The sequence below is a fragment of the Equus asinus genome, chromosome 6 (assembly GCF_041296235.1).
Source record: "Equus asinus isolate D_3611 breed Donkey chromosome 6, EquAss-T2T_v2, whole genome shotgun sequence".
In the NCBI taxonomy this organism is placed as follows: Eukaryota; Metazoa; Chordata; class Mammalia; order Perissodactyla; family Equidae; genus Equus; species Equus asinus.
In genome coordinates this window covers 76314569-76329096 of record NC_091795.1, presented here as the reverse complement: position 1 = coordinate 76329096, position 14528 = coordinate 76314569, and the positions used below count along the sequence as shown (strand labels likewise).

At 46.2% G+C, this 14528-nt stretch overlaps 1 protein-coding gene across 8 annotated transcripts in view; it reads right to left on the bottom strand.

The window, feature by feature from the left end:
- Window positions 1-3484: 3484 nt before the first annotated feature.
- XDH (xanthine dehydrogenase) overlaps window positions 3485-14528 on the bottom strand; it is a 58853-nt gene continuing 47809 nt past the window's right edge. For all 8 annotated transcript variants that reach the window (XM_014866457.3, XM_014866458.3, XM_014866459.3 and 5 more), the window contains 8 exons: window positions 14374-14502; window positions 13631-13705; window positions 11448-11500; window positions 9497-9611; window positions 8663-8728; window positions 7315-7503; window positions 5822-5998; window positions 3485-4156 (listed from right to left, as the gene is read on the bottom strand). In XM_014866457.3, coding sequence (XP_014721943.1) covers window positions 4106-4156; window positions 5822-5998; window positions 7315-7503; window positions 8663-8728; window positions 9497-9611; window positions 11448-11500; window positions 13631-13705; window positions 14374-14502 — 855 coding nt within the window. In that variant the 3' untranslated portion in view covers window positions 3485-4105. The remainder of the gene's footprint in view (window positions 4157-5821; window positions 5999-7314; window positions 7504-8662; window positions 8729-9496; window positions 9612-11447; window positions 11501-13630; window positions 13706-14373; window positions 14503-14528) is intronic.

Below are 14528 nucleotides of genomic sequence, written 5' to 3'. Positions count from 1 at the left end.
AGCAAACAAATGCACAGTGTATCTTGTTATAAACACAGCACTTGAGCCATGCCTAATACCAGACATTCCACTGCTGGTATGATTCTCTCAACACACGGAAATGTTTTAAGAAACTTTAGTACAAAATAGATAAGTATGTGGGTCTGATAAAGGACTAGAAGCAAATATCAAAGTTGAGTATCATCATTTATAATTTTTTTGCAGAGAGAGTAATTCACCACAATGGGATGGATACCTCATGAGTTTGCACTTAGAAATAAGAATTTCTTGACATGTTCTTGCCTTAGAAGATTTCTATTCTATAGAGAGCTTGTTATCACACACTTGCTACATAGGACTGATGCTATGACAACATAAATAGATACAAGATCAGTAGAAAGTAAAAGTCAGGTTTTAATTCTACCACTGCCGCATCCAGAATCCTCAGTCACCTCCCTGATACCAAGGTGGTAGAATGAACCAGGGATTCTCAACCTCAGCACTGTTGGCACTTTGAGCTGAATAATTCTTCATTTCAGGGGGCTGCCCTGTGCATTGTAGGATGTTTAGTGGCATCTTCAGACTCGACCCACCAGATGCCAGAAGTCACTACCCCTTCCCCAGTGTGGCAAATGAAGAGGTCTCCACACATTGCCAAATGTCCCTTAAGGGACAAAATCACCCCCAGTTGAGGACCACTGGTCTAGGCCCCTTGGGGCTGTCCCTTCTGACTGTAAAATGTTACACTTCAGTATACCATTTGAGCAACACATGTAATATTCTCAGAGCCAAGGTAAATATTAACATATGAGAAACCAGCAATGGCCAGGCAGACAGCTCTGGTCACTTTTATGTGGGCACTCGACTGCTGTCTTAGGAAAAGAGGAGCATTCAAAGGAACAACAGAGGAAATTGATGATGCTTTGACCAGGAGACATTATTGTGAGAATGGAGCAAGTGACCATGGATCATGACCGAGACTCAGGAGAAATTCAAAGTATTGTCGAGATCAATCAAGCGCACACTTGACCTCATTAGACTGAGTCTCAACTCCCAATAAATTGGGAATTCCTAGCCATACATTATGTTACAAGAGGATAGGGATTCCCATCCATACAATATCCAGAGGGCAGGGATGCAAGAATATAATGTGTTTTTAAATTATGCAAGTGGAAAATGGCATACAATCTGCCGTAGGGTGGGTTCCCAAGAAGCAAAGATTTAGAAGGGATTGAATGTGGTGATTTACTGGGGGAGTGCTCTCAGGACAGAGAGGATGAGGGAAGCAGGCTAGGGCAGGGGAAGATGCTGAGCAAGGATGCGGGCTGAGTGAGAGTCTAGTTCCAGCCTTATCCCTCAGGCAGTCTGAGGCAAGAATTGCACAACCGCCAGAGGTGATCACACCTTAAAGCAAGGGTCCATTCTTCTGCACCTGGTGACAGTCAATCACTGTCTGTGGGCTGCCCAAACAGGTGAGGGGTGCAGGGCCGTATACCCTCGCAGGTGAATTAGCTTCTCTTTTAGTTGAGGGCAATTCTCCAGATAACAAGCAGCAGTTATGAGCTGTTAACAGCCAACACTTAGAGAAACTGGGAACTCACAATCCAGTAAAAGGATTTCGAACTGTCTCTACTACAAGTACACAGTATAAACATGTTTGGCCACTGAACTTACGAAGGTTTTGTACAGAGGCTGGGAAAATCTTGGAACAGCAAAGGATTGACATTTGTGGGGCACTCAACAGGGGCCAGATTCTGTGCTGGGTGTTTATCGTAGCGTATCTCATTTAACACTACAACACTGACAGTAGTTCTTACTATCCTCCTTTTATGAATGAGGAAACTGAGGCTCAGAGGGTGAGTAATTGGCCCAAGGGAAAAGAACTCACCTGCTGCCAGAGCAGAAGTGAGGATTCACTTCCAGCCCATGCTCTTTCCACCGCAACCATGAGCTTAGCAAGCGCCTGGCCCTGAAGAAGCACATAGCCCGTGTAGTTGAGGAAGGAGAGAACCTGATTGGGGGGCTTAAGGAAATGAGGACTGAGCTCCTCGAAAGCCAGCGTTCTCATCAGCTGAGGTCTGCAAATTACCAGCAACTCTACCACAGCCACATCTCCCAGAGAGGTGCAGTCATGGCCCCTGGGGGCCTCCCTGGAGCGGGGGATGGAGATGGGGGAGGGTCCCTGTGGCCAAATTAATAGTAGCTCACAGGACAGACTAGACCCACTCCAAAGTCACCAGCTACCATGGGACCGATGCTATCATTCCCAAAGTGCCTGTGAAGTGCATAGTGTCCTTGCAAGAAGCCCTTAACCCACCTCCAATAGGACAAAGAACACTTCCACTTGATTTTTCCTGGGACTCATGGCTCTCCAAGAGGATGGAGAAATGAGGAAAGACCCCAGACCTGCACTGTGTTATACATACATCCTGCATCAGGGGCCAACCTAATAGGGCCTTTCTCCTACCCTTCAGTGACCATAAGGGCCTCCCAGCAAATGTGGAGGAAGTCCTAGGGTGATTGTCAATGGTGCTTTCCCCTCACCCTCCTGAGACCACTTAAAAATACCTCTGGCCTGAAGTGGCTTGTCTAGGTCTGAAAAGAAATGAAGAGAGTCTTCTCTCTGTGGTAGGTACTTTCCATCTGGTGATAAGTCGGGTCTCCCTGGATTCAGAGATGGGGTAGAGAGGAATAAGAAAGTAGACAGGTGTGTGTGTGTAACAATGTGAGTGCATGTGAGTGTTCGGCATGTGCATTCTCTAGAAATGAGTGCTGGCTAAGAGATGGCAGATATTAGCATTTGGTGTGATTATCACGATTAATATGCATTTCTCAAATTCCAACCAGCTGACAGTATCATTTACTGTATGAATGACATCAAGCACCAGGCTCAGCTGCATGGTTTCCACTATCCTCCTTCCATGACCAGAACCATGGACCCCGTCTGGCAAAAGACTGTGTGTTTTATTCAGTAAAGGCACGTGGCAATGTCACATCATCCACCCAGCACCATGTAGTGATGAGATCACTGTTGGAGCAACTTGCCTTTCTCCTGTCCTCCTCACCAACCTCAGGGACTTGGGGGGACCTAAGCCGAGTTCAATTGGCCCAGATATCTCACTGTAGTAGGGGAACAACATCTTTTCTAGCTGCAGATCCCTTAGATGATGACTTTTCAGGTCATGTATTTATAGACTTTTAGAGCCGGAGAAGACTTTAGAGATTATTCCAGTCGAATCCTTTCATTTTGCAGTAAAATGAAGCACAGAAAAAGGGCAGTGAGAGTCCAAGATCACACAAACAGTTAGAGACACAGCTGGATGAGAACATGACTCCTTGACTGTTTTTCCTCTGGCTGACCTTGATTTTGGGAGCATCATGTCTAGATGGAAATTACTCTGGGTTCAAATTAAGATTTTTTAACCTGATCTTTTTTTGAAATGCACAAGGGGGAGGAGGAAGAAACCTAGCACATTGTAGGCGCTCAATAATTGGGCTGGTTGGCTTTTGGTGTTACAGAATAATCTTACTTTATTCAGCTTAACAAGACTGGATCCAATTAACCTTGAATTTATTTCATACTTTATTCTATTCCTATGTCCCAAAGGTGAGTAGGGGTTTGAATCTCACCCCACTGCCCCACTTCAAAGTAAGTATGCATCTGAGGTTGTCATATGGCGTACATTGGTTTATAGGAAAAGCTTTTGAGGAAAAGCACACAGATTTAGAGTAACTTTGGTTTAAGCTTCTGAAGATTTGTGGGAATCCTCTTTGAAGCACAGACACTGTCAGAACTTGAGGTTATACAGGCTTCCCGGTGACTTAAGATATAGCATAAATACTTCCTAAACCTACTTCAAATACATGATTAAAACAGACACGTAATGACCCTAATTGCATATTAGCCACTTGGGCTAACAGTTCTGATTTGGCTTATCACTATATTTGCAAATCATATTTTTGATCAAAATCTTCCGATGCCTTCAGTGTTCTTCCAAACACCTTCCTGATGAATCACAGCACTGCCATCCTATGACTTTTATAGATTCATCTTCTGCAGTGTTATGCTCCATGCTCCATGGAAGCCCCAGTGTAGCATAAGCAGACTCTGCTGTGGGCTTTTTCTTCAGACCCTCAGAGACCAGGCTTTACAGTTTTCTGGTACGCCAGTGACACACTAGGAAAGAACAATAGAAAACTCACTGCCAAGGTCTTTCTTTCCACAGCACAGGACACAGTGTCCCCTCCTGCCCTCTCGCCCACATGCTACCTCCCACCGATGCCAAACACCATTGCAAGACCAAAGACCACTCTGCCGTCCCAACTGTTGGGAATGTCCCCAGAGCAGGGCCCCTTAATTTGCTAGTCAACCATTTATTTTTATGGAGCACTTTCCATGTGGCAGGCACTCTGGTAGGCTCTGGAGATACAGGGTTGAACAAATACAGAAGTGGTCCTTTTCCTCGTGACACTCGCAGTTCTTCAAAAGCATGATTGGTTCATAGATTCAGCTGCTCAGGTAAATCCATTGCAGGGATTTTAAATTGCTGGTGTGTTGAAACACAGCAGAGGGGCCTGGGGTAGAATCTTTGCTTTAGGTCTGGCACCTTGGAGCAGCTCATTAGATCATTGATTTCTGTATCAGATTGTCTATAAAGAGCTAACTTTGCAACCTGTGCAAGCTTATTGAAGCCAAGCAGCACTTCTCCTCTCAGAGAATAGGGTTTGAGGAACTATCAGCATCGGGGCCATGTGGGAAAGTTCTGGGCTGTGACGAGGCTGCTGCATATGCCTGGGAGCTCCACACCTGGTCTGTGTGGTCTTTACTCCACAGCTGAAGCTCTTGGCAGACCTGCAGGGTGGCCTGACTGGAGACCCATCTGCCTCCTCCTCCTCAGTGCTGAGGTCCAGGATGGCAGACTTGCCTGCCCCGAGGGCTCTCCTGTACCCTCCCCATCACTGGAACACTTTGGGTGCATGACTACACACTTCACCTCTAAACCTGGAAGGCCTATCAAATACTTAGAAGGAAATCCAACTTGGGTATCAGGAAGAACCCGGTTCTGCTAACTCAACAAAGGCTGCTGTGCAAAGGCAATTGGAGAGTCCTATCTGTGCAGTGCCCACTTCAGCACAACTCAGACGCTGGGCTGGTTCTGAGATTCCAGCGGTGGAAGAAACTGTCCTGGTATGGTCTTCTTTTACCAGGCATTGTCCACTACAGGTATCCCACATGTTCCCAGAATGATTCCAACAACCATGGAACTCCTGTTACATTCTGCTACACACACCTCCATGCTAGTAACCAATCAATACAATACAATCATCTGGTTTCCTAAAAGGCTGCAAAGTTTTCAAGGGCACCTATGAGTCCCCAGTATCAGTACGGCACATGGTAATCACAGAACAAATGAGGGCCATCTGATGAATGAATAAATTCCTCTTTTTCTCTTCCTCTCCAGAGAACCTCACACGGTGTCTTTAAGAAAGAAGGGTCTCAAAAATGCTTGTGTTGGACACTAAAGTTTAGGCTCTTCTGGAGTTTTACCCATCACCCTCATCTTCACGGAAAATAATGGAATCTGTGGGTCATGGCTGTGCATCAAACAGCCCTCCTTCCTTTAACGAGGCCCAGCTACAAGCTTTCAGGGGTTTCTTGTTATTTTCCTGCAAGTTCAAGGGGGTGCCTTAATCGCATAGTGAAGGGCGGCATTGACCCAGGGCTGCCCAGTTGAGAGGGAGCCTGACATCTCCCCCACCTCTCTGCAGAGCACCCCCTGCAAGTCACAGACCTCTGCCCCGGCCTCCCTGGGACTGAGTGGGCACTTGAGAGGCATCATACCAGGGTGGTGAACTTGTCCACACAGGCGTTGCGGATCTTCTCCGGGGTGGCAGGACTGTCTAGACGGAAGAGCTCCTTGATATTATTATCAGAGTGCTGAGCTCGAGCTGCACGGATGGCATCCTTGATGGCAAAGAAGATGGAGGAGGCCAGGAAGAGGGGTGGCTCCCCAATAGCCTGAGTGGACAGAGCATAGGACAGAAAATCAGGCGAAGTGGCCCCAGGCTCCACACCAAGAGTGCTGGTGTTGCCTGGGAACCCCAGCCAGCACTAAGGGGCCACACCAAGCAAGGCAGGAAGAGCAGTGAAAATCAATCAGGGGCTCAGAACAACCCATCTAGTAAATGACTCAGCCTTCTTGGCATATTTCTGTTAACTCTTGCTATGTGATTTTCTCTGATGACACCATGCAAATATAATGTACCATTAAAAGTTACATTAAATAATTACATTTTATAGACAAAAAAAACCTGACATGAATTTTAACCATTTCTTTCATTATCAGGCTATGGGAACAATCTACCTGCAATTCTGACACCAACATTTACAGGTGCCATATTATACTTACAGCATCTGCTGGAATATAGGCCTTATGACAAACAGGAATTAAAACATTTTCTAGCAGAGGCTGTTTTATCCTCCAAAGCATAGATCAGAGACTACCTGGATCAGAATCACTAGGAGAGCTTGTTAGAAATGCATGTTCCAGGATGCTATCCTGGACCTGGGATCAAGATTTCCAAGGTGGGCCCTACAGAACTACATTTTTGCCATGAGCTCCCAATGGTTCTGATGCATGCTAAAGTGGGAGAGCCAATGGCAAGGACCACAAAGTGGCCCAGACCCACCCACAGAAAAGTAAACCATGAGATGAGCAAAGGGGTGTGTTTCATTGGTTACAAGTGATTATCTGTCTTTCTTCTTGGACCTAGGACTATATCAATCAGTTTAATTGATTTTCAATCATTTTCCCATACTTATTGGGGACAGGGAGGAAATAGAGGATGGTTATAAGTCTTCAGGCATGCTGATCAAGTCTTAATGTCAGGTGGCATCCACTGAAGGAGGTGAAGGGGTGTTCATGGAGGTGTTGCCCCATCTGCAGGGAACATACTGCTTCTCACTGGACCACAGGGGTGCTGTATCCGTGAGGTCATCTCTAGGACCAAGCACCAGGGATGCACACCTGAGACATGGGTGTAGGTCACGATTTGACCTAAACGATTAGATTAAAGAATCCCTCTGAGTGCACACAAAGGAGCTGGCTTTGACGACATGGAGGTGGGGTCATACTCAACCCAGTTCCCTGGTTCTCAGGTAGGACTGCCCACCCCTCCACTGCCCTCACCAAGGCTAGTATCAAGCCCTCTTCTCCCTTCCAGATAAGCCCCCTGCAGCTCCACGTGGAAAGTGGCTGGAGCCCCTCATCAGTCATCACCCATGGCCTCCCACCGTGCAGACCAGAAGGCAGCGCAAACACAGGGCAATAGTACCTTGGATGCATAGATGGCCTTCTTGTTGGGGGAGTCACGGAGCAGGGACACTCTGAACTCAATGGGGATGCTGCCAAATGCAGGGATCTTGTAGGTGCTGGGGCCGCGGGTGTACAGGCTTCCCTCGGGGGAATACTGCAGCTCCTCCAGGGTGAAGAGGCCAAGGCCCTGGACAAATGCCCCTTCCACCTGCAGGGCAGACAGAGACTGTTGCTACCTTGCCTCCCACTTTCCCAGATGTTCCTTCTGTGTTGCCACTGGAGAAATGGCAACCCTAAGCTGAGTTGCCAGCTCACAGGCTAACAGTTGCTAAGTGTCCCCCAGGGGCCCATGCTTCTCTGTGCTGAGTGGGACCATGAACTTTTGAGCAGTCCCACAAGAGACAAAGAATTCCTTGGATAATAGATTCCAGGCTTTTTGAACTCTCAGCCGTGCCTGCCCTCTGGAGAAAGTGCATCTCTGCTATGGCTTACAGATCTTTTTTAGGGCACCTGCCATGCTCTGCTGGCCCACATGTATGCTCTCTCAGCCTCACTGCTCAGAATCGTGATATGTGGTGCCACTATAGCTAAACAAACGTGTTCCGGGGGAAGACCAGGAGCTATCATCTTTGTGCCTGCAGGGCCTCGCTCCGTGCCTGCCATAGTAGGGGCTCCCCACCCATGGGTGTTCAATGAATTAGTGGACAGATTGACTAATGACTAAGTTTCTGTGTACTCAGTACTTGTCCATTTTTGAGAAATACAATTTACATTTTCTACCAGATGCTCAGTACGTCAGTTCTAGATTCCTCCCTCTGTCTCCTCCTATTCCACCTACCCTGCCCAATACTGTCAAATTTTCCAAAAGTGATTTTCTTCAGGACATTCCTCTCTTTACTCCTCTTGCTCAAACCCATGTCTTTTGCCCCCAGTGGCCCCCAGCCACATTTGGTAGCATTTACTTCCTGGAGAACAAAAAGCTGTCCTGGGTGGAAGAGGAATGAGGATGGAGAAAATTCCTCTGATCTCACTGCCCGCACATCAATCCCAAACTCAATCTCCATTCTACCTTGTGCTCCCTCTCAAACTGTGCCTGTGTGTTTGCACCCAATGTTTTCACCATTCATCATCTTGCTCTCTGAGGTGTGAGAGCCCTTTCCAAGTTAATCCACATTGATTTGTCTTCTGCCTCGAGAGTTGGGTGGGCTCTCATCTATCTCAACCCCACTCTCAGGGAGACTCACTTGGTACCATGTTCAGACCTGCTTAAAAACAACATTGCACAAGATGCTGTATTGGTGGCCATAGGAGGGATGGGGCACATCAGTGGCCAAGTCCATCACCACCCTGGTCCCCCACGAGCTTACCTGTCCAATATCGATGGCAGGGTTCAGACTGGAGCCAACATCCATGACGATGTCTGTGCGGAGGTTCTAAAGTGGAAGCAAAATAAAAGCAGTTTGAGCAGAAGGAGATGAGAAATGATAGATGGGTCTTGGAGACCCTTAGATTAGTAATGCCAACCCAAACAGTATTTTCACAAGCTGAGTGCCCTGGGCTCGCTCAGGCAGGGGTGTTCACATCCCTGCCAGTCTCTACTGCCATTGTCACTGCCAAGGTTTGAGTTCATGTAGCTGTGGAGGGGATGGGAGTGGCGATGCTCTCTCAGTAATTGGAAATAAGTGTGCACACACCCACACGTGAGTAGAAACAGCAGGTTCCCAGGATCCTGGGGCTTCGAACCTGAGTCTAGGTGGATCACGCAAGAAGGAGCCGGCAAACTTCATTCCATGGCTGAATCCAGCCCATCCCCTGTTTCTGTAGGGCCTGAGAGCTAATAACGATTTTTACCTTCTTAAATGACTGACAAAAATAAGACGAAGAATATGTTGTGACACCTGAAAACTATATGAAATTCACATTCAGTGTGCATAAATAACATTTTATTGGAACTCAGCCACTCATTTGTTTACATACATCTATGGTTGTTTTCACGCCACAATGATAGAGTTGAGTAGTTGATGCAGTCTTTGTGGCCCAGAAAGCCTAAAATATTTACTCTTTGGTGCTTTATAGGAAGTTTGCCAAGCTGTGGTGTAAGGCAGTATTTTTCCAACCAGAAAGTTTGTAGCAACTCTTGGTATTGCAATTGAGTTGTTTCTCTTTTCCCACTTAGTACTAAAGTTTTGCAAACTTCTTACCTTGTGATCCCCTGTTAAGCAGTCAATTTCCACTTCAGAGCAAGCCACCCCATACGAGAAGTAGTGGAAGGGATTCCCTGAGTTTGTCTCAAAGCTGTAGCCAAGGTTGGGTGTTCTAGGGGAGAAAAGAGAAAACACTGCACGTGTATTAAGAGGAACATGCCCCCCCCACCCATATACATTCACATAGCTTTTCCCACAAAATCTTAAGACCCCAAAGGTTTTTTTTTTTCATTCAGCTGTTCTTCAAAAAAGTCCAGGTATTTTGAATATTTTGAACTTGTTAATGAAACCCAGATATTCCAGAGAATTTTGTCTCTTGTCTCTGGTCTATTTTACTAATGTCCCTTATAGGGATCATCCTGTACAGCCAAGCAGTGTTTAGTATCAGCCTGCTGACCCCTACATGGTAGAAACAGGTGACAGATTTGCCTGAGCTCACGAAGGACATGAAAGTCACACTCCAAAGGATCTGCTGAATTAGAATTCAAGATCTTCGGAACCAAAGATTCTGCCTGTGCTGGCTCCTAGGCTGTTCACACAAGTTCACCTGCTCACAGGGCTGCTCACCTTTCTCAAGGTGAAAGCTAAGATCAGTATCTCATGCAGCCTGGGTGCATCTTTAAGCAGCCACTTGCCTGCGTTACTCCTCATCCACTGGACCCTTCTAAACGTCAACAAGTGATTTGAGGAAACTGATACTAATAAAAGCAGATGTTCTCTTACACGGATTTTTCTTTTTCAATCCTGGTTATACAATTCCAATTTTTCATGAGTCATATAAATGTCTGAATATGTGTGTGTGTGTGTGTGTGTATTCTCACACACAGAGTTTATAGTTCTGTATCTATGTTATTCTACACATTACACAGAAATGTGAGCTGATGTGATCAGAATCGGTATGAAAACAAAACCAATACAGGGCTGAGGGAAAGGCTTCTCCCAGGAGAAAGCATCGCCTTCTTCGACCTCTGACTTCACCTTCTGCATCTGGGTTCCCTTATATAACCCCAGTTTTATTAACTCCACAAATGAAATAGGAACCTTTCAGAAAATCTGCACTAGTTTGTGTTTGTGTTCAGTCAAATGTTACATAACCCAGGGAGCACTGGGAAAACATTACTTTGCCTAATATATATGTAATAGATGTATGTGTGTATAACACATATATACTATATATTACATATAGAAAATATACATATGTTCATACATTCACACAAGACCTTTTAAAGCAAACATTACACTATTTTCCAAATCCATTGATCTGTGAGAGAAAAGGTCCTAGTTAAACTTCCCAGAGAAAGCTAAAACCTTACGGCTGACAGTAAACATGATCATATCTTTTTACAGCTTCTAAATCAGATGGACAGGGTCTCTAGCTCTTCCTGCTGCTCCTGAATTTTAAAGTTGCAGAAGACGTGTGCTCTTTTCTAATGCTCACTTTAAGTTCCACCGAATTCTGCATTTTGTGACAAGTTCACATGCTCTAAATCCTCCTTCCATTCTTCTGAAGGAAAGCCTCCATAAAGAAATCCAATGCATAGTACAAAGTAACACATGTGAGTAACTTAGAGCCTTGGACTCCTTGGTTCTTGCAGGAGAACACTGAGGGAGGAATGGTTGGTAATTTTCCCATTATGTCGTAAATGAGGGAACAGGTTCAGAGAATCACTGATTCCCCAAGTGGAACAGCACACTTTAAGACCAGAGCTAGAACACAGATCTTCTGATACGGCTGCAGCTGCTTTTGCCTCCTTGACACATCATTTGGTAATCCATGTATTTTAGAGCATCTTTAAATTGAAATTCATGAAAGTCCATTGGAGACAGAAGAGTTTTGGTGGAACTGCTCTCTCCTGACCAAAGGCTGACAGAATCCAGTACTGGAAGGGACTTTGGAGGTTAGGATGACCACACACTGTGAGATGGATGAGACCAGCACCATACTTACTTATAAAACCCAGTAGCAGACAAGCTCACTGCATCCTGGTAAGCAGCTATGACCTGAGGAGAGGAAATGGCCATCTTGAAGGGGTAGGCATGGTTTCCAGAAACCCAGCACTAAGCTTTCATGAGCTCATCCTCCTCCTCTGGAAGTTGATCAACTCCTTTTACTAGAGACTCACTTCCACATCTCACCTCGCATCCTTACTGCCACCTCTGCACCAGGTCCTCATCATCTGAAGCCTGGAGGACTACGGTAGCCTCTTAACTAGTCTTCCTGCTTCAAGTCACCTGCCCACTTTGCTGTGTGGCCCCATGCAGCCAGAGTGATTATCTCAACATACCACATAGTCCATGTCACTCCCCTGCTCCACGGCTTTCCATGAGCCTATAGAGCAAATGCCTGACATTAAGGACCCCAATCTTCTCTCTGGCTTTATGTAGCACACACACCATTGCCGCTCCAGCCAAACTCAAGTCTTAACTCTCTGCCAACCCTTCCATGTCCCCACATCTCTGTGCTTCATTCATGTGGCTCCTCTGCTACATCTGTCCAAATCCTTTTCTTCCCTCAACAAACAGCTTACACTTGCATCTCCAACCCCCTCTTCTCAGTGATGAGTCCCTGCCTGGCTTTATATAGCGTGTCTCTATATTGCTCATTTGATACTTAGCCTGTTAACCTTGAGCTTTTATTTGTACCTCCCTATTAATAAAGCTATCCATCTATCTATCCATCCATCCTATCACTTTAACTATATTAATAAAATTTTTTGGTATCCCCCACATTAGCACAATACTAGGATTTAATTTGCAGTTGATATAATTTTCATCACGATCACTCAACTACCAAGCTCTTTACTGTGTACCAGATGCTAGTGAGTACTTTGCATACATTATCTTACTTAATTTTCAATACAACCCTATAAGATCAGTATTATTATTATCTTCATTTTACAGATGAGAAAACTAAGGCTTAGACTAAGAAAGAATTTCTATAGGATCCTAACCATATATATATTGTATGAAATATATACATATATAGTGGTGGTGGTGATAATGGCTTGTTTTTCAGTGCTGTGCAGACACTGAAGAGATTTGATGCCTGTCATCTTCCGATCACATCTTTTTGATAATGGCCTCTATTGGGGTTATCTGCTTACAAGGAACACTGGACTACATGGCCCATCGTTGAGGACACAGCTCAGGTCACGATTGTAAAGGCTGCTGTTGAAAACATTAACATTGCCTGTCGAATCCAGGCTAAAATCAAACTACCAAAACCAATCAACATTCATGTGGTATTCATGTGGGTGGTATCTATGAGTGTGGGAAGGGAAGTAGAGGTCATGGGAGACATAGTAAGATGGCTGGGTCTGAGAGAAATAGCTTATTTTCTTTGATTCTATGGAGGGAGACTTGTACTGTCTGAGCTGGGCTATATGCAGGCGCATTTTATGTGTTACTGTTGTACCCAGTTCTGCCATTCCAACACAAGGGAGACGGTGAAGCAGGGCTGACCTGGATATTTCTGACTGTTGGAGGAGCTGAAGCCTCCCACCTCAGAAAGACTTCCTTGCAGCATCCCTGTGAGGGTTCCTGACATGCAGGCCTCCAAATCAGAAAACAGAGAACTGGGCTCGTTGTGACTCTGTACGGAGCTTGTTCTGTCACTCCTAAAATCGCAGGCATGATATAACCTCTTGGGCAATGTCTTTTCCCTGCTCCCTCACAGATGGAATCTCAGTGGACCCAGACTCCAGAGCTCGATAGGGGGAGATGTTGCTGGGACAGCCCTGAGAGAGAAGGAAGTTTGAAGAAAAGCAGGCTCATTGAAACAGGATGAGCTGGGTGTGGGACCAGGCCAAGTGAGCCAAGACTTCACAGTGAGGCATATTCAGCAGTCACCTCCATCTTCTCAGGCTCAAGGCAACCAAACCCACAACTCCCACAGGGTTGCCAAGATCAAAAATTTCCTCAAGTGACTTCGCTCAACTATGAAAACTGTAGAGAAAGGGACCCAGCAAGATTGAGCATTTACTTGTCCTGTCATATCACACAGCCCACCTCAATTTCTCTTTGCCTGAGTGACTGGATTGTGACCTCCAGTTCCTGCTGGGGTCAGGACAGAGGCTCTGCTCTTAATTCCCAGGTCATCTGTAAAAGCAACTTGGATCAGCTCAGACTTACCCAGTCTTCCCAGGAGCCACTAGGATTCTTTCTCTTGAAGGGTTCCAGCCTTTTCAGGATGGTCTGACACGCTTCCTAAAGAACACATCCACCACACACCAGACACATCAATCCTCTGCATTCCCCGACCCAGGCAAAACCCTGAGGTCCTCAGCAAGGCCACTTCCCAGGGTGCCACTTGAACAGGCATGGCACCCTCTCAGGAATGACCAAGGCCCGGGATGGAAGCCACCACAGGATGCTGCCAAAGGGACTAGCACGGGCCCTTGCTTGAAGAGCACTTCCTGACCCAGTTCTCAGGCTGACAGAGGGTGAAAAGTTTGAGGGATCCTAAGGAGATACTTCTCCCATCAAACTCCTTTGTTTGATTACATCCCTCACGTGGGAGGAGAGGCAACTGGGTCTGACTTGGCCAAACCTAAAGTCAAATTCCAATTTCAGTGCATTGTCTTGTGGCCAGTTCTAACAGTAGGGAGTATGTCTTCACAGAACCCCCTGCACTCTTTCCAACTCTCCTCCCCATCCTATCCTCATCCCTCCTGACTTTGATGGAAGTGATTATGGTTCTTCAGCCTCTCTTTTAGGTTGGCGTTTGGAGGAACAGTATTCTCCTGGATAAGAGAGCCACAGGCATGGCCACAGCCAAAGAGTCTGCAAATGCCATTCCAGCTCCCACCCGGGGGACCCTCCAGGCAAAAGCCCTGGGCTGGCCCTCAGTTCTGCTGGCTCCCGAGACTCCTTACGTAGACGGCCTGTCCGTTGAGGTCAGTGCTGACTGAGGCGGCTGTGGGAGAGGTGTTGGGCACGGTATTAGTGCTTGTCTCGCTGATGTAAATCTTAGAGGTGGGGATTTTCAGAGCTCTGCTGGCCACCTGCCAAGAGAGACGACATCACCCTC